The 21424-nt window shown below is 32.4% G+C and overlaps 1 protein-coding gene across 3 annotated transcripts in view; it reads left to right on the forward strand.

Moving 5' to 3' along the window:
* Positions 1-21424, forward strand: part of LOC118200307 (fibroblast growth factor receptor 3-like) — a 142524-nt gene that overhangs the window by 91195 nt on the left and 29905 nt on the right. For all 3 annotated transcript variants that reach the window (XM_085809556.1, XM_085809555.1, XM_085809557.1), the window contains 7 exons: positions 3055-3339; positions 8150-8230; positions 9833-9987; positions 12780-12903; positions 14681-14871; positions 15182-15320; positions 16742-16938. In XM_085809556.1, the coding sequence (XP_085665682.1) occupies positions 3055-3339; positions 8150-8230; positions 9833-9987; positions 12780-12903; positions 14681-14871; positions 15182-15320; positions 16742-16938 (1172 nt within the window). The remainder of the gene's footprint in view (positions 1-3054; positions 3340-8149; positions 8231-9832; positions 9988-12779; positions 12904-14680; positions 14872-15181; positions 15321-16741; positions 16939-21424) is intronic.

Genomic DNA, 21424 nt, shown 5'->3' on the forward strand with positions numbered 1-21424 from the left:
TTTGTTCATGGATTATATACAGTTTTACCTTTCGAGTATACAAAGTAACCACAGCAAGGAAAGTCTTAACTGTCAGATTAGAATCAGGCTACAAATTAGTCCATAAACTGGCCGCATGTATTGCACTAAAGAAGAATGTGTCAATTTCCGCCCATCTACATGTACTCAGACAATAATCAGAAATTACTTTCGAATTACATAAATTATTTTCTGCAAAATACCATTGAACATTTCCAAATGAGTATACAGAAATACGCTTTTTTATACCGAGAAGCCTAGTAGCGTTTCAATTACATCAATTACAACATCAAAATTACATAAGTTACAACATTCAATTACCTAAATTACAACATCAGTCGCTACTGCGTACTAAAGAGTCTAAGAATTGTTAATCATTTCTCTGCTGTCTTGTAAAAATGTATATCAGTTTGGGAGAAACGTAGCCCTTCTGAATTAAAAAGTATACTTTTATCCTGTTGTTCTGTTCGTTAACGGTTCCTTTTGGAAGGACTATTTAACTGCAAAATTATGAAGCAAAATCAATTTTGGGAAAGTACCTGTAGGGTCAAAAGAATATTTAGCAAATACTTTAGGATCATAACCTTGAAATTCAATATAATTCGAGAATCAGTGTCAACCCTCGTTTCATTTTTTGGGTATGAATCAACTTTAGTTTCGATTTAGCGCGCTGATTATCAAGAGCCGTAAACAGTGGACTCTGTGTGTTTACGGTGCGTTATATGTAAGGCAGCCTTTTGTCAACAACATACACGAGTATTCCTCTCCCTACTTTAAAGTGTCCGTTTAGCCAAAATTTTTTAGTTATTATTATTTTACTTATTAAATCTTTTCAAAATGACGCTGTTCTTTTTTCCTTCTTTTTCGTTTTTGCTCTTTTTTTTTTTTTTTTTTTTTTTCTCCTAGAATTTTAATTTAAATTTGGTCATTTGCCTTCCCCATAAAATGTGAGAATAATTATTTCGATTCCTTGAAGCAGTGTCTCTTTCGTTGAAACTAGCAATGCTCATTTAAAAATTGATTCATTAAAAATATAAAATGCTACCCTTGCATTATAATATATCCCTTTTTCAAACGGGCGTAAATCTCAGAACATTGTACTCTGTTATTTTAAAAATTTCTTTTCTTTTTTCTTTGTTTCTTTTACATTTGCTCAAGTTTTAATACTATATTCTCTCTATATGTTTCATTTGGACATTAAAACTTACTCCCAAACTCAGAAATGAAAGTTCTTGCGTCGGCTACTAGAGAGCAGCACAAGATTAGTATCATGTAACCTTTAGTTCTTGTTCAAAGACTGTGTTTTGTCTTGTTGAAAAGTAAGAGCAGATAAATGTGAATCAGGGAGGGGAGGAAATCATTACATGCAATGACTTCTGCTGCTATTTTGTAAGTTCCTTTTTTTACCCAAGTTAACTTTCTGTATAGAGTTTATTGGTAGTTTTCATAGAATTACTTGGCTGGTCAGAATGGATACATTCTTACGTAACTCATAACGTCAGGTTTTTCAGAAAAGATAGACAGTTGCAAAGAGAAAAAGAAAGTTCATCATAGTATATGGCATTTAGGTGAAAGCAGAATTCGTTGCTCAGCAATTAACGCTTTTTTTCCCCTTAATTTATTTAATTCATATTTTGTAAACAAATTTAACGACTTCAAGTCCTTCTCTCCCTCCTTCCTTTTTTGTGTCTGCTGTGTGTTTGTATTTCAATGTATTCATTTAAAGTGAATTATAGTATTATAGTCACCGTGTTTCCTTGGCCTTAAAATTATTTTATTTATGACCCACAGAATGAAAAAAAAAAAGTGTCATAGCTTTTACTATAAACAAAGGAAAGTAAGGAAACAATTCACCGACATTCTATGCATTACAAAATACGAAAGAGAGGGTTTTTTTTTTTTTTTTTTTTTAACATTTTACATATAATAGGCAAAAAAGTATTCGTCTGTTATTTTTCTAGGCAACTCTTGTCGACAGTAGTAAGAATAATTTTTCTTCTTAAACAACGAAATATCTCATGCATGTTATTAACTGAAATACTTATTCCTTTGTTAAAGTTATTTTAATTTTGAAAAATTTGATTTTATTGTTGGCAGAATGAACATATATTTCTTCCAAGAGCATTAAAAACTATAATTTCTGTGAAAAAATTCCTACTTTATTCTTATCCATCATTACGTCAACGCTTCCAAAGATACAGCGCAGCTCACTGCTGGCCCGTGAAGGTTTTTAAATATACAAATAGCTACAAATTATAAGTATTTTGATGGAGAGGTGGCTAGTGGCGACATCTGTCGAGACGAATATCGTCGTATGATATATATGTCGGAACGCCATCTGTCGGGACCATCAGAAGTGAATTCTGCCTCCACTAACCAATAAAATCCGCATTTCGGAATAGAAGGTTTAATTAAATTCCACTTTTCGATATCAAATTACAAAAATTTTCGAGTTTCCTGTTATAATGTGCATTTGATTTATCTTACAGAAATGTTAAAGCGAAATTTGAACGAAAAAACTTTAATACGGTGAATCATTTTCCACCTAGTTTTCAGCAATTTAAGTATTATATAGATTGGGAAGATATCCCAACGGTGACGAGCGTCTCCCAACATAGCACTGATCAGGGTGATCACCTAGCAAAAATTATTTCATAACAACTTAAGAAAAAAGTGCTAAATCTGGAGAGAAGGGGCACGAATTTTCTATTTGCGTTCGTTTCGTTCTATTAGATTCATTTTACGATATTACTACCTTAGATGATAAATGTAAAACTTGAAATTAAAATATACGGGACAAATACGAAAAGAAAAATCAAAACTTTCCTCATTAAAATCCTCTATTGAGAAACTGCAGATGTAAAGCATCATAAGGGAAGTCCCGATTTATTTTGTAGTGGAACATAATTTAATGTTTCTATATAATTATTAAGATTTCTTAAGTGGCAACATCATGTAATGTTTTGAATAGTTATTAAGATTCCACGTGTGGCAACAACGAACATTTACTCTTTAAAATAAAACATTTCTTTTCAGTTCCTCCAAAATTTAAGGAAAATACCCCATCATACCTGGAAGTGGCTGTGGGACAAAAAGTAAAACTGAGATGTGCAGTTTCTGGCAGTCCAAAACCTGTCGTTGAATGGTTTGCATTGAACAATAATTTGTCACTTTCTCTTTCTACGGAACGTTTTAGGATCACAAAGAACAGCTTGACGATTGAAAATGTCACAGATTCTGACTCAGATGCTTATTTTTGCAAAGCCTATAATGAATACGGCACGATATGGAAGAATTTCACAGTTAAAGTCATAGAAAAAGGTACTATAATTATTATGTATTTTTCTATTTATATTTGTGTAATTTTTTTTTTTTTTTTTTTTTTTGTAGTCACAGTGTTCATGAGATTCATAGCAGAAAATGAAAATTCTGTTTCAGATGTAATGCCACGGTATCCGTTCCAATCCCAACTGCATTTAAATGAAAACTCATTATAACAAACGCTAAATGCAGTGAAGTTTAATTAATAAATTATGCTGTGTAAAACATTACCCGCTTTAAGATAATAGTGATAAAAAAGTATACTATGAGCAGCAGTGTCCATTCAGGGAAGTATCGATGCAGCCATGGAGGTAGGAAATAATTTATTCTAAACTTCCATGGATGCAGCCTTTCCCCTTTCGTTCAGTTTCGTGGTTGCAATCTCTGGTATCTCTTTATCAATAAAACCTTCTGAAAAAATGTTGCACGTTTTATCCTGTACGAAACCACTGTCTAACACAGCTTTCATTAATAAATTATATTATAAATTATAATTAAATTTATTATAAATTATTAATAAATTATATTCTGTATTATAAAAATTGTATAAATTTTATATTAATTTTTATTGTCAGTTCTAAACTAAACTTATAAACTACTTAAAATATATCCAGATTTGCTTAGTTAAATTTAGGCAATTTTTGAGCTTTAAGATTTTGGTCTAAGAAGAATCAGAATCTCAAGAAACTGGATTCGTAAGGTACTGTTACACCAAAATGAAAATATCCCTCAATATCAACCCTTTCATCCCTGTTGTTACTTTACGGCAGAAAATGCAAAGAAAGGACTCGGGATGAACTTACTCCAATTTAATAAATTTATATTTTATACCTAGTACAAAATTTGGCTCTATCTATACTTCCCTGCGTAACAGCGTAATATACCAAGTTTTCCGTTTGTCTTCTAAAAGCTGCGAATAGCGATATATGATTATCTTTAAAAAAAAAAAAAAAAAAAAAAAAAAAAAAGAAGGATTTAAAAAAAAAAAAAAAAAACTTTTTTGACGATACTTTAAATTAAGGCAACGTTTTAGTATCACTACCCATATGTACATTTATTATGACCCGTATGTGTACTTCTACTCGGAAAAAAAGATGTAAAAAAATTGGAGATTTTGCATAAAACATCAATAAGGAAGCATTATAAATAAATATGACTATTAAAATTATGTAGTAATTGTAAATCGGTTAATAATTACACGCAAGTATATGTAATCATATAAAAATACTTCACAATTTTTCTCGATGTACTTATCTCCCGATTTACTGAATTACGATATTTTGTAGTTGCTTCCCGCAGTTGCAGCTTTATTCTCTTTAGTGTTGATCTAAATGAAAGGGCAAAGAAGAAATAAATGTTCCCAGCAATCTCTTCATTATTTATCATCAACTTCATCACTACAAGATATCTACTTCATCATCAACAAGACAATGGAAAACAAATACGCAGGATTATGGATTTTTTTAAAAATCTCATGTCCTACATTTCTCATGTCCAGAGAAATTAATCTAGAATTGTTCGAGCTGAAAGAACTTCAAAATCTTCTGAAATTTAAGGATTATAATTGTCAATACAATCAATGTGTATGGCAAAATGTAGAAGAGTTAGGACTTCTGTCATGCACTGCTTAAAAATAAAGATTTCAAGTTTTTTTTTTTTTCATTCATTCATTCATACATTCATTCAAGCTTTATAGACTTCAAGAAACAAGCTTTTATGTGTAATTAAGAACTAACCCCACAGTAAGTGAGACAATACAAAGGATTAACGTTTACATGGTTGTTCATCAGATCGACACATTAACGGCCGAACACTAAACTTTCAAAGATTACAATAAAACCATAAATTCTGTAAGAAGTATGACGCAAGTAAGTAAATAAGTTTACAAAAAACAATTTTCTAATATATTAAAACTTTTGATTAGTTTTGAAAACAATGCCCAATCCTATTGTATTTAGAGAACGCAGTGTGAATTTAATATGCCGACTAAAAATGAAAGCGAAAGTATTACATGAATTTAGACAAAACTGAAAACGTTAAAAAATTCATTTTTAAAATGCAATAAAAAGAAAATAGAATAAAAATAAAATGTAAGTATTGTATCCAATGTTACCAGAAGTACAGGTAACACCTAATATCAAGCGATTCCTATTATTCAGACAACATGTATTTCTAGCTCTATGGTGAAAAGAAAATTCTGCTGCTAATTAAAACTAGATGAAGTGATCTGAGAACCTCTGGTTAATTTGGGAGTAAGAAATGCAGCCAGATTATTTCTTCATGACATTTCCTGGAACTAAATGCAGATTAAACGTTTGCTATGCATATAAAACTGTACTTAACAATTAAAAACTAAGCTAGATAAAAACTATAAAACCCATCTAGTTTTATTTGGTTCTATAGTTACAAACACAGAAAACTGTTGTTTTGATAATGAAAGTGTGCTTTTATATCTTCTTCCTGTAGCGGGAAATACTTTGAGTAGAGCTACGCGGAATAGTTCTTATTGCTTTCGCTTATCTTATATGAAAAAAAAAAAAAAAAAAAAAAAAAGCTTTAGAAAATTCCTTATAAAAAGACAATATCTCCTGTTTCAAGCAGTGTCTATACGTTTGGGATAAAATGGAAAGAAGTTTGGAAACAAGAATTTCTGGCAAGAGGAACATCCATACACGATACAGCAAACAAAAGGCAATATATCTACTTTATAGTACCATTTAACTCTACCTTGAGCCGGTTACCATTAAAAATTATGCTTTTTCTTCAAAACAGTGTGCGAGTCCTGTCCGGCTGCGTAGGTCCGAATAGTTCCAAATGTAGGCTCATAAGTTCAGACACAGGCCCGAATCGCTCATGAGCAATTATGTTTGCAGTTTATCACTGAGCTCTAAATCACAATGTAGAGGACTCATAATCTGATGTCTGGCAATCAGTTGCTGGGCTTAATTTTGCCCGGCAATCGAATTCTTGATGCGTTTGGCCCTGAGATTTCAATACGGGTCGTGGAGAATGGAATCACGGACAATTTGAAAAATTGCGTTGTAGAGTCGTAAGGTTATTTTTAAGCATCCAGACGTGAAAAATGTGCAGTACCCTACCCGGGATTTCGAACCCTGGACCTCTCGGATACGCGTCGAGTATGCTTCCAATTACAAACATGCAGAAGGCATGCGGAAAAGAGGGAGAAAATAACTTATAGTATAAGATACATTGATTGGTGTAAAGAAGGAGAAAAAAATTTTTATTTACTTCAAGATGACTGGTTCGTTTCTGGAAAGATTGCATTGTCATTTATGTTGTTTATCCATACTCTTTAATGAAGAAGAGAAACTATATTTAATTGTTATTTAGAAGAAAGTGCCACATTTGTTACCATGCCATTCTTTACTCTTTTAAGCCCATTATAGAAGGGAATAGGAGTAAAAATAAATTTTCATTTTATAATCTTTTTGTAAAGTTTTGTAACGTTTCAATCCCGTTGTCTTCGCTACGCATTATTGTTTACAAATTTTTAACAGAAAAATTGGCTAGCATATTATATTTAATAATATTTTAAGCCAATTTAGCATATTATTAAATATAATATGCTGTGTAAAATGGCATTTAATTCCTTGTTTGCCTTATTTATAGTTACAGGCAGCTATTTCTTCCAGGTACATTCCATTAAAAAATTAAGCATTCCTAATGCATATTAAACATTAATTTTTTTTAATTGCTGTAAACGTAAAAGAAAATGTATGTGAATTAATAGAAGTTCAAGGAAAAAAGCAATTTGAATCTTTTCTGGAATTTCCATGTGATACATAAAGTTCATAATAACATAAAGTTCATAAAGTGCATAAAGAACATAACATAAAGTGCATAAAGTTCCCCCTAGTAAAAGTGTTTGAAAAGTAACATCGAAAATTGAATAACTTTTCGTTTAATTTACATATATATAGATAGATAGACAGATATATATATGCGCATAGAATGTTTGCATGTTGAATCAGTAATTTATGAAATTCCCACTCGTATAAATTCGTAAATATGCACACATGAATGTGATTTTTTCCAGATTCTCCAATGAATTAAGTCTGAAAGCGATATCTGTCTAAAGATTCCAGATGATATGTGTCTTTTTATGGATACATTAACATAAACATGTTTAAATTCAAAATTTAATTGAAATCTGAACTTCTTTTACAGCATTAATGCCAAAATCGCTCTGCTACATTAATAATATTTAGCTGCTATATGCAGCTAAATATTATTAATGTAGCTTATTAAAAGTGTTACCAGACAATTGACAGTACTTATTCTGACAGTATTACATAACATCAGTGACACAAGGAAAGTATGCAGAATTTGCATTTTGAAAATTTCAAGATTCTGAAGCAGGTTTCCTTGAAACGATCAATTCTTAAACTTGAAAAATGTGAAAATTTCTAGTAAGTAAATTTAAGCGTTATACTATATCTATACATATATATGCCTTATCATTCGGTGATATCTTATTTATGGACACTATTGATGCACAGGATCGGATTTATTGACCATTTCTTTGGTTCATTATTTGTCTTACTGTAAGCTAAGCAGGCTACTACTAATCTGACTGGTTGATCATTTTTGTAAAAATTTGTCATTTGCATCATGAAATTTCTACATTTATGATGTTTTGTTGTTTTAACGATATTTTTGTTGTGAATTTTTTAATATAAATAAATGTAAGCATTGCATGTTGCCTCACAAAATCAAATGTTGCCTATCTGATATATGTTAATATACACAAGCTTGAGGTAACTATTTGATATATAATGGAATTTTTCAGAACCTGAAAACTTGTTGGAAGAACCTCAGGCAGATGATAGTCGAGTTCGCCCAAGACCACTTTTCAAACCAGGAGACAAATGTACGTAAAAATATTTAATGGAAATGCTTTCGAAATCGCAGATTTTCTTCTTAAACATTTATTTGTATTTATTTACCCGATTTATATTTATTTATTTATTTATTTAATGTAACGTAATCTTTTCCAGGTATATTAGTCTAGGTATTTTATATTTATTCCGATTGTTTTTTTGAAAAATGATTTAAAAATATAGAGTTTCTTTTTGATGTTTAATTAAAAATAAAGAATTGTATAGTGCTCAGTTGTTCTCGTACCTCTGGTGCACTACACATGTCGATTTTAACTTCTGGTTTTCTTATAAGAACATACTAGTTGATAACACTTGCACTTTTTTTTAATTAAAAAGTGTTTGTAGTCGAGTCTGTTACGTTTTTCACGCTTTATTAAGTTACATTATGTTACCACAGCATTAATCACATACGCGAGGCAGCCCCCAAATTTTTAAATCTCACAACTTTTGCCAGTCTTGCCACAGATCTTTTAATTTACCTCTAAAGTTAGAAAAGTACACTTATTGAGTCAGACAGATCATGCAATTTAAAAACCGTGTGAGTAGTTGCTTATAATTTTGTCTTTATTTTATTTTGAATTATGTATCTATTTAATGAAAAAAAAAAACATTTTTAGCTGATACTTTTTATTACACTTATAACACTATTAATGTATTTCTTAAAACACGTTTCTAATTGCCTACATTAAATACTGGCTAGATATTTATATGTATGTATATATATATATATATATTCAGATCAGAAATTGAATAATATTTAATGCACAATATATCGCAAAATTTATTGATTCTGAAAAAGATAAAATAATAGAATTAATATCAAATAAACATGGCAGATTTTCTAGCAGGAAGGCAGGAAGGAACATTCTTTATACATCATTTGTTAAACTGGCAGAGTAAGCGCGGCCTGTTCTAAAAGAATTTTTACATTTTTCCAGATGTTAAAGTAAGAAGAGAAGTAGCGGTAGATGTAGTTAGGGATAAAAGCGGAAAGCGAATGTCACATGTCTAAGATGAAAAACAAATTCAGAGTGATTTAGTTTTGGTTTAGCTTTATCTTGATTGGTTAAGTTTCCATTCGCAAATTCGAAATCTTATTCACTGAAGAGTATGTATGCGCTGTGTGATTAGTGATATACAAAAATCGTATGGCAAGAATTAATTTTGAAATGACACATTTTAGAGAGATCTGTTATAAATAGTTACTATTTTTGAGTAACAATGAAACAGCCAAATTAAAAAGGAGATTTAAGAAAGTACTACAAATTAAAAATAGAATTCTGATTCATTTTTCCAATTTTGCATGCATGCAGAAACACTCCTACGAAAATAATGAAAGTGATTATTCCTTTTTGTTTGCCGAGCAAAACGAAATACCAGGGAAACATTCTATGATACCTTTTCCTTCAGTTTAACTGCTTATGTATTTACTAGTAATTTTATCGACCGGAAATGATATCTTTCTCAATAATATGTAATTGTTAAATTTGCTCTAATTTTGTTAACCCTAAGAGAAAAAAATGTTTAGTTATTCCATCGTTGAAATTTGATACAAATTTGCATATATGAAATTAATTTTGCTTCTCTTTTAGTTGCGCCTTATTTTACTCAGCCATTTAAAATGGATATTAAGCTCTTAGCAAGGCCCGCGGGCAGTTCTGTCACTCTGAAGTGCCCGGTGAATGGTAATCCTATTCCCAAGATCAAATGGCTGAAAAATGGAGAAGTGCCAGAGAGAGAAATAGATGTAAGATCAGTGTTATTTTCATGCAATTCAAAACTTGCTTACAAGCACTGTAATAAAATTCTGTAAATAATGAAAATATTTGGAAATCTAAGAGTTGTTCTTATAATTTCATTATTATACGTTTTAAAGTACTATATTGGTTTGGTTTGGTTCTAATTGATTGTGGTAAAACAGTCGAGGGCTATCTGTCTTAAGGGAAGGATGCCTTCGTGGAGGGCTTTCTAAGGTAAACTGTCTCGTATACACGGGGAAAACCATGAAAACGCCCACACAGCCAGCCCATTCGCGGGATTCGAACCTCGGAACGAACTACCAGTGTTCAGCAACTTTACCGCTCGGCCGCTGGTGGGCCTACAGTACTATATTACTAACCAAGATAGGCTGCAAATATAAGCGCCGTAGCAAACCGCCTAGATCGCCGATTTTAGAAAGGCAACAGCTGTATTATTCTAACAAGCGATAACTACATGAACCTCCCGAATCCGTAGATTTAGTGTCCACAGTTTCAGTTATGTGTGCGTCCCAGCAGAAGTAAACGTCCTTTGAAGTTTCACAAATATACACTTGTTTGGCCAGATGTGAAACACAGCAACCGAAACAAGCTAAACATTATATTCTCACCGATATCATGACTACAGGCACGTACTTACGCAGCACAACATAGGGCGGCAGAATTTAGCGGAGGGAACTTTGTTAGCATTTAGAGAAGCAACGAGCAACAAAATTTAGGGAGGGATTATTTAGAATTTATGCCAGGGACTTGGCAGCAGAATTCACGACCCACAGAAATTTCACAAGGCAAAAAAAATTCCGTCCTGCACATACACATTTCTAATGGATGCGACTAAATGGAAGGAAAGATGAAATTGGTCATCTTCGAGACCTCGTATACATTTTTAAGTTACAAGTCGCTCTTTAGAATTGTGCTTTTTCTTAGTGAATCTTTTCTCAGACGAATCCTTAACCTGTTTCGCTGTTATCCGCGATTTCATGCTTATTTGCGTATCCGTGGTATTCCCTGGATCAAATTACCAGACAAATTCCAATACTAGAGTTACTACTGTATATTTTGTTTTAAAATTATTGATGTCTTTGATTTATACGGTGTGTCAGTTACATTGATCGCCAAAGTTGACAAAAATACTGGAATCGAGCCTGTAACTAGTTCTGTTACTTTGGGACCATTTAATCTTTTTAGCAATGTTAGATGAACTGTCAAGCAAAATTTGATCGATCAAGTAGAACACGAACCTAAATTTTGTGGCTTAGCCTTGTAGAGACATTAGGTTTTTTTGTACCAGAAAACTGCAGAAATCCGCAATGCCCTCGCCGGGACTCGAAATTGGACTTACGAATGCGCGCGGAGAGTGCTCGTTACACCACGAAGGAGGCAGAAAATACCTTATATGCTCCCCCTAGGGCAATTGGGGATTAGATGTATATAACCAATCGGCAAATCCTGGTGCAGAATCATCATCCACCACCCTTAGTTCGGACATCACTTTAGAGACATTCGGAAGTAGAAAACACGAAAAGTGAGCAATGCCCTCGCCGAGACTCGAACCCGGAACTCTCGAATATGCGCTGAGTGTGTTACCGTTACACCGTGAAGGCATGCTGGAAGGAGGGAAAAAATTATATGTGCTGTATTGTCTACATTCTAGCCTATGCCAGAATAAGAGACTAAAGTGAGTAACCATTTCTGTATTTAATTCTTAGCGTTGCCTATAAGTGATAATAACTGGGGGAAATGTTTTTGTGTAATACAAGCAAACGTGAATATCAAAAGGGTGTGCGCCATCCTAACATAGCTTTAAATTAGGGAAATCTTATCAATATACCTGTTAATTAACTGTTAATTAAACTGAAATCAGTATCCAACTTTTCCTGGCTCCTAATAGCAGATGCATGTCTTCTGTTATGGGAAAATGTTTAGAAAACAGTTAGTTTAATTAGGATTTTCTCGTTTTTTTAGGAGTTTAAACCCCCAAGCAAGAACATGGTTGTTAAAAGGGTCATTAATTTCTCTCCAAATGGTACTTTTAATTGAGACTAGAAAAAAAGAAGAGGTTGCTGAATATAGGACGCTAAAAAAATATACTTAAAATAATAAACGTATTTTTAATTAAAAAAAAACTTGAAAAGCTTGTCTTTCTTTAGATATTTAGTGCTTTGTTGTTTAACTTTTACTGTTGTATAAATATTAAATGTTTATTTGATTATGTAGTAAAAATGAATTGTCGCATAATATAGTTTTATAGAGCACTCTAAAATTCATGATTCAAAACGAAAATGGGTGATGTACCATCTCTATAGAAAGCATAGATAATATTTGCCAAATTGTAGTTTATTTGTTAATAACATTAAATTAAAAACGTCGTATATTTCATTTTTGATCCTGGCCAATTTTGTGGCGATGATAAGTAAGCCATTTCGTACTAAACGACATTAAATATGTCGCTGCAGCCTGTTTTTAAATAAATTCATGTTAGTATATTTTCTTAACTGAAAGAGCAGAATATAGCAAATATCACTTACTTTAAGAAATTCTGTCCATTGATATGTGTGGCTAAGACGATGATTCATTTAAAAAAGAAGATAACTACTTCATTTTGAAATAAATATAAATAAAAATTATAAAAACTTCGTGCTACCATATTGTTTTAAGCTCTGAGAAGTACCTAGATTGAACATTCTTCGCAAATTCAAGTATTTGAGGAAATATTTAATATATCAAAAACTTAAAGCTATTGTTGTTGTTGTAATTATTATTATTTCCTTTTTTTTTTCAGATTATCTATAGAAAATATTCTATGACAATTGAGCATTTATTAACAAGCGATACAGGGAATTACACTTGTATTGTTTCAAACTCAGAAGGAGAGATTCAGTGGCATTATCAAGTCGAAGTTGAAGGTAACTCCAATTTAAAACCAATCTTTTTGGGCATTATTTTTATTTTATTTTATTATTTTGTTTAAGCATGAGCATAAACTTTTACTAAACATAACTATATGAATTGGGATACTAAATAAAAAATTTCATAATTTTTGCGAAATTAATTTTCTAAATTAAAAAATGTCAACACAGGAATTATTTAAAACATTTTTCTAACTGGGAGTATATGTCGGCGACAAGAAGTTGAAAAAATAAAAGTAGCATAAAGACTTTTATAGACTCTTTATCTAGCAATTGATAATTTTAAATTAATTTGTTATTACAGGCAGATGTATATAACTATAAAATAAGAAAAAAGAGAACTCTTAAATTTTTCGCGATCTGCCAAAAATTGCCTACAGGCGCACACTTTAGATCTGGTTTTTCATTACGGCAAAGCACGTGAGTATTACATGCTTGAGGGATGCCTTCGTGGAGGACTTACTGGCACGTATCCACGTTACATGTGGAAAAAAACCACAAAAATGCTCATGCAGCCAGCCCATTCATCTGAAATTGAACCAAGGACACAGTACGAGCATTTAGCGATTTTACCTAATAGACTCTGCGCGCTTTGGGAATCATTGGTTTATAATAATAATATTCTTTATCTCCATTCTGCTCGCATTCAAAAATTAAGGTACTATTGTTGGTATAATTACTGTTCCAAAAGTAATTGCTTTAAGTAACCAAGTACGATGAAACGCGCAAATGCTTCCTTCCACGAGGAAGAGGTGTATTATTTAAAAAAAAAAATATTTTGTTACCTCTACATGTTAAGACTTAGATTTATAGACAAAATTTAAATCTAATCCAAAGCTGTTTTGCTGTGTGATAACTTTGTTCCGAGGAAAAATGGCCCACCACCCGCCGATGACTAAGTCGCTGAACGCTGGTAGTTTGACCCGAATTCAAATCCCGGGGAATGGGGAGGGGCTGGATGAATTAATGTTTTCGTGGTTTTCCTTATGTGTAACTTAAGGAGAAGCCAGTTACAGAAATTTATAGACTGTATTCCTTTTTTTTTTTTTTTTTAATTTTGCGAAGTGATATACCCAAAGGTTCATTTCGCATATCTCTTGGATAATCTCTAAACTTGGGAATTTAAACGCAATTGTGTCTTCATTTCTTCCTCTCCTATGAGTCGAGTGGCAATTCTGAGTGGACGCTGATGCATCCTTGGAATTAAAAGTCTTGTTTGTCTACTGACCTCGGTTTTCCCCATCGCTTGCATAATTTATAAGATATCCTCATCCCTGAATGCACATAGGATCACCGCATATAGGAAGGCAGCTTTGAAAATAATTGTTTTCGATTTCGTAGGCAGAGTTATGGTCACACTGGGGAAAAAAAAATTTCATTTCGTTTTTTGTTAGCACTGATGTCTTTTCATAACTTTTCGATAACATTGAATTCGCTTTTTACCCTCAAATGCACAGGAAGACTTTTAATAATATTTGATGATAATCGTCCTCCTGTTTTTTATTACATTGCCTTTGATCATAGAGGGGAATCAATAGTCACTTTACCTAGTGAAATATCTCTCATTGTAGGAATTTCACAATCTCATTGCGTCTTGTTATGATCTATTCAGTTTCACAGAAGTTATTAAATCTTTTTAATAATAATGATCTACTCAATTTTATTATTATTATTATTATTATTATTATTATTATTATTATTTTGTTTAACTGTAGGTACGTAGCATAGTTATTTACATGCTACGGCAAATACTTACAGTGTTATATTCTTATAGAACGGATCCCCCATCGACCCATTTTTCGTGACGGTTATCCACAGAACCAGACAGTATATGTAGGACAAACAGCAAAATTTGAATGTCAGTTTATTAGTGATCTGCAGCCCAGGATGAGATGGATAAAACATTTTGTTGTTAACGGCTCCTATACGGATAGTGCTGGCACACCCTATGTTGAACCTTTAGAAGTAAGTGTTTTATTCTAAATTATTGAGTATAAGAAAGTGAAACTGGGAAGTAAACAGTAGCAGGCAGTGATTTGTGGTGAGATTTTTTTGACAGAGTGGCAACACTGATGCATGTGAAAGAAAGTAAGTCTTAAATAGACGTTTATAACTCCAGCTGCTTTCCCTTGTTATTCAGAATGATGTAACAACTTTTAGAGTAACATTCTTTAGGCACCATAAATCCCTGCCTACTGCTATATGTATGTTACATACCAGTTTCTAACAGTTTTTTTTTTTTTTTTTTTTTTTTTTTTTTTCCTCTGTTTTTCAGAGTAACGATCCAAATGTTACTGATCCATATTTTCTCGTTTTGTCAAACGTGACATTTGATGATGAAGGGTATTATAGTTGCATTGCAGGAAACGCTCTTGGAGTGTCTTATCGTAGTGCCTACCTAAAAGTTTTAGGACGTAAGTTTCACTTCTAATCTCCTTTGTTCTGAGTTATTTCTTAAAATATGTTTACAAAAATCATGTAACTAATTAAATAGAAAATACACTCTATAGCAAAAAAATTGACGCACCAAGAAGAAATCATCCGATTGCTTTGAAATTTCGTATTTTAAATGTTGTGACCAAATATACGGGTGGACAATGGTAGATTTCAGAGTCATAATGGTAGTGGTGGACCTAGGGCACAATAGATCGCGAGGGCAGAGTCATTGTTAGATCAGCTGTTACAGCGCCTAATTCATCGCTATCAACCATCAGACGTGCGACCCGCATACGAGAGTGTCCACCATGACCATTCACAGACGGCTAATAAATCGACGCTTTTACCATTACGCCACATCTGCCACTCACGCCTTCACACTGTCGAGCCAGATTACAGTGGTGCTTGGCTCGATCAGGTTGGAATGATGCTGACTGGGGACGTATAGTCTTTAGCGACAAATCCCGCTTCCAACTGTGTCGTGACTATCAGGTGCTTGGCTCGATCAGGTTGGAATGATATTGACTGGGGACGTATAGTCTTTAGCGACAAGTCCCGCTTCCAAATGTGTTGTGACGATCATCAAAGACGTGTCTGGAGACGCCCAGAGCAGCGTGCCGATACTGCTTTCACTATTGCACGCCACATAGGCCCTCAACGAAACGTTATGGTCTGGGGTTGCCGTTTCCCTTGATAGCCAGACCCATTTGGTCGTCATTAGAGACACACTTACAGCGGTACGTCGACGACATTCTGAGACTTGTTTTGCTACTGTTCCTTTTGCAGTACCCTGGCCTTATTTTTCAGCAAGATAATGTCTGATCACATACGGCACGTGTTGCTATGAACTGTCATACAGCTTGTCAAACACTTCCTTGGCCAACCAGATCGCCAGATCTCTCTCCCATCGAGCACGTCTGGGATATGATAGGAAGGCGACTGCATCTACCAGGGACTGAAGCAAATTTGGCAAGAAATACCACTGGTGACCATTCGGGAGCTTTATCAGTTTATGCCACGCCGTGAGGCAGCTTGCTTCCAGGCTAGAGGTGGGTCAACACCTTGTTGAACTCGTTACTTTGTAACTATGTAACTCTGAAATAAATCTTTGTTCTGAAATTTTAATCAACCAATTTTTGTTTCCATCAGACAACTCCTTCTTGGTGCATCATTTTTTTTTTTTTTTTTTTTTTTTTTTTTTTTTTTTTTTTTTTGGTTACAGTGTATACTTTCTAAATGTGCTTTCTGAAAGCGGTTTGTAAAAACAAAAAAATGTTAAGTGCTATGCTAATTAGTATGTATTTTTTTAATTATCCGTTTTCAATCAGTTTTTGTAAAAAATGTACTTTTAAGTATTTTTCAGGATAAAATCTAACAAACATTTCTTTTCAAAATATAGCACCAGAGGAAGCGGTACCACAGAAAATTTTGTCTGAAGCACAAACGCCTTTGATATGGGTCATAGCCATCTTCGTTTTTGTTCCGGCTTGTACAGTCACTGGTATCCTGATTTGTCGTTGCAAGTATGCTAAAAAAAAACTGAAAGCCAATCAAAAGATAGTAGTTACCAAAAAAGTGATTCTAGAAAGAAATGAGGTAATTTTTCATTAATTATTACTCAACTGCAATCATAACTGTAATTTTTTATTATTGTTATTTTATTCATGTATATAGTATATTGTTTCAGTTTTGTTTAGTAATCTTTTGCTGAGTAAGAGTTTAGTTATATTGTTTCAGTTGTTGTTTAGTAATCAATTCAGTTTGCTACATAATCTAGAAGCTCTGCTTAATCTAAAACTCTTTGGGTTTAAATGACCTAAAATAAGTTGAAAGTAGTAAGAATTGTAAGCCATATAAAAACCTAAGCATCTCAGTTCTATATTCATATGGGCCTAGTAGTTGAACGCACAGTGTCTAAAGCAGATACCAAAATCACATGACCATTTTTAAAAAAATGACCCTTTGCTATGTAATGAATTCCTCTATAAATGAACAGTTGGGCTGATTTTCAACATACACTGGATTGTCTGGGTAGGTAGATAGATGTAAGTGTAGAGTCCACCAAATATTTACCATAAATAAGTGGGTATTGACTTCATACACTGAATATCCATATGACCAAAAGCCTTTCAGGGTACCCTGACATTCTCAAATGGCACAACGATGATGTGGTTGATCCATTGCTCCAGTCACTATTGCCAGCAGCATCACTTGCACTTCTTTCTTTCATTCAAGCTTTCGATGGTCTTTTAAACCAATTTAGATATATTACATGACAATACTCAATATATAACAGTGGTTAACATATATGAAAAGTTGGAAAACACATAAAATATATGATATGTAAAAGTACTGATAATACATAATAAAATTGGTATAATCTTATATAACATGTACATTTAAGAAGTTTACTTATGATGACAGCAGATTATGATAATACATAAACTAATAACAATAGATTGTATAATATTTAAAGTACATACTAAATATGTATATGCACATAAAAATAATCATAGTAATAGGTCAAAAATTAAAAACAAAATTTTTTTAACCAGTCCTGCATTATATCTGCAGGATTGAAGTAAATTAAACTTAAAGCATCCGAGGTTAAAATAAAACTGGAATCAAAGCAAGGCAATTCCTCAATAATATTAATAATTACAATGGTGATTAAGAGGTTAAGCACTGTATCTAAACATATCAATATTAAAATAAGGATACATCAGCAGAATAAACTTGGGAAATAAAAATGCGAAAAGGAAAAAATATACAAAATATCAAAATTAATCTCCTTTTACTGAAACTCTAATTCAGAACTCATCAGGGGAAAATGAATTAAAATTTTATGGAAGTCGATGAATATGTTTCGAATATATGTTTCGTTCTTCTGGTACATTTGAGATCAAAAACCGAAGAAAGATTCAATTAAATTTTCATTAAAGACATTTAAATTCATTTAAAACAGAAAAATCGAATCTCATATGTGGACAGAATTTTCCCTACACATATTTGAAGCGCCTGGAAAAAAAGAATAAAGCATTACATTGTGCCAAATTAACTACTCAAAAAAAAAAAAAAAAAAAAAAAAAAAAACTTTACATTATGCAAACTGACCATTCAGAAAAACAGATTGGTCAAGTAACATTATATGTAAGTTCGACATTCAAAACCAATTACAAATTTAAGAGTAAAACAAATATACTTTAAATAATATTGCCATTTAAACACTCAAAAATTGGGTGGTCCTCGAGTATGCGATCCTAAACTTTTAAAATCAAGAAAACGAAAACTTTTCAGAAGAGATTTCTATAAATAATATAAAATCTAATCTGAGCCTTAAACAGCTAAAAACTGAAAACTTATTTGAAACAAACATTTTCCAAACTGTGTTCCTTGCAAAAGAAAGTTGAATTCAAGGCTACTCGGAAAAAGTTTGCGATAAGGTTCAAAATGTCCTATCTGTTAAACTTTGTGTGTGGGTGTGCATGAGTGCAGTCTGTAAAAATTTTCACCGACGAGGAGGGTAATTGTCAACTCTAACATGGCAGCGGAAGAAACTTTTTAAAAGATGCTGTCCTCTGTAAAATCGTAAAATGAGAAAACAAAACTGGCTGAAATTTTAAGAAAAAGGAAAAATACAGGTTATAAAAGATTAGTCTTCACGTAATTGGGGTACAATACCCCTTAGAAATTAGAAGCGACAATTTTAGTAAAAGTAAATTTTGCGAGTTTATTCAAATTCACAAAATAGTAGAAAGATAGTATAAATAATACTTGAAAGGGGAAAAAAAACAAAATCTTTATACATGTTTACATTAAATTTCTTATCGTAGTCATCCAACTATTCCCTTTTATTAAGGTATAAGTAATAAGTATCATTTTACTTTAGATGAAAAATTGTAAAAATTTAGTTAATACCAGCTTTCTTTTGTGAGGTTTACCACTGCGTATTTGCAGTCAAAGGTGAGTAACCTTAAGAACTAGTTAGCGAATAATCGCTTGAGTTCGTGTAACAAGAAAAACAAGATGGAAGTGTAAGTAACCCTTTATTATTCCAATAAGATTTAACAGAACTTCGTCTTGGAGTGTACAATAAAAGCCGACACTTGTGCTTGAACTTAAGAAACTAAGAAATAAACTAAAACTAAGATTAACTAAAGAGATATAGCCGAAGCTATCAAGATTCTAATCGAGTTGGTCCCTTAACTCTATTTGACTACGAAGCTTCAAGGGCTTGAGTGCGGCCGAGCGTAATAACAGCTTTGAGAAAGAGTAGCCAAAAGGCAGACGCGCGCAAATTGGAAACTCTGATTCTCTCTAACTCAGCAAGTAGAACTTCGCGGTTAAATACCGCTCTTCCTCATTAGCATTCAGATGTGAATCAACAGAAGAGGAATTCAATCAACTTCAATGCCACTTCGTCGAGGGGAGGAACATTGAAATCTCTCTTCTATAAAAGTCCTTGAAGAATTCCAAATGAATTAAAGAATTGGTCGATGAACCATTTCAATGTATTTTAATTATAATAGTTAATAGTTCACCCGAAAATTCTGGCCCTACCCTAAAGCAAGGAAAAAACGAAGTAAGTTCAAATTAGAATCTTGTAACTGAAATAAAAAGAATTCTATTTTATTGAATTGAAAACGTAAGAAAAATAATAAAATAATTCAGTGAAAAATGTTAATCAAAATTTTTACCTTTATAGCATATGAAGAACCAAAGAAAAGAAAAGTTACTGGTGAAAAGACTTAATTAAAACTCACAAGAAGTAATTAAAATCTTCGAGCACTTTCAATAGACCTCAGTTGAAGCTAAGAATATCGTTATAGTAGTGAGGCCCACCAGCGGCCAAGCGGTAAACTCGCTGAACACTGGTAGTTCGGTCCGAGGTTAGAATCCCGCGAACGGGGAGGGCTGCATGGGTGTTTTCGTGGTTTTCCCCATGTGTAACGTGTATACGAGCCAGTTTCCCTTACGTCCTCCACGAAGGCATCCCTTCCCTTAGGCAGATAGCCCTCGAGGCTTTGCCGTAATTAAATAACCTAACCTAACCATTATAGTAGTGACGTACAGATCTGCCGTTTTGTCTTCATTGGCGAAATTAAAAAACCTTGGCGAGAAAGTAATCGCTCAAAAGGCTAAAATTTGTAAGAAAAGATTGAATTTTGAGACGTAAAGACAAAACTTTTTAAATACTTCAATGAAAAATTTTTTAATTTTGATAAAGAAAACGATTACTTTAACAACTAAATGAAATTTGAAATAAATTCTTACTCTTTTATAACAAAAATCGGAGCAAAGGAGGAATAAAAACTAATTAAATTTTATAATCAGTTATTCTTTAAAAAGAAGTGACCAAAAAGGTGGTCAAAAACTTTTTAATAATTGTTTTGTAAATATGAGTAGAAAAATCCATAAATTTGAATTTTAGATTTTTTAATATTATTATTTAAAATTGCAAAAAAGTGTTGAATGATAATGTCCCTGAATAATAAAGGAATTAAAATTTTTCACTGAAGAATTTTATTATTTCTGTTACGTTTTCAATTCTTTAAATAAAATAGAATTCTCTTTATTTAAGGTAGACGATTCTAATTTGAATTTACTTTGCATTTTCCTTGCTTTGGGGAAAGGGCCAGAATTTTCGTGTGATCTATTGTAACTAAAATACATTGAAATGGTTCATTGGCTAATTCTGGATACAGAAAAGCAAGAATTTTTGTAGAAGATAGATTTCGGTGCTCCTCCTCCCTCCCTGACGAAGTGGCATTTAAGTTGATTGAAGTCCTCCTCTGTTTTGTTCCTTTTTCTTTAAATTTTTGAATTGAGGAATTGCTTGTTTGAAAAGTTTTGGTTTTAACATTTTTAAAATTATTTGTAGAATTTATAGGATTATTTTAAATTTATTAATTATGAATATTTTTTTACTAAATCAGGATCAAGACATGGGATTTGGTGACTTTTATTTCATGTTTTCTTTTGAGTAAATTTATCGTAATTTTAAGAGATATTTGATTTGCATACTTTTTACTTACATGAATGTAATTTTACTTAATGAATGGTAGATATTTTCTCATTTGTT

The sequence above is a fragment of the Stegodyphus dumicola genome, chromosome X2 (assembly GCF_044657685.1).
Source record: "Stegodyphus dumicola isolate Sdum_Otavi_A_Nest chromosome X2, ASM4465768v1".
Lineage (NCBI taxonomy): Eukaryota > Metazoa > Arthropoda > Arachnida > Araneae > Eresidae > Stegodyphus > Stegodyphus dumicola.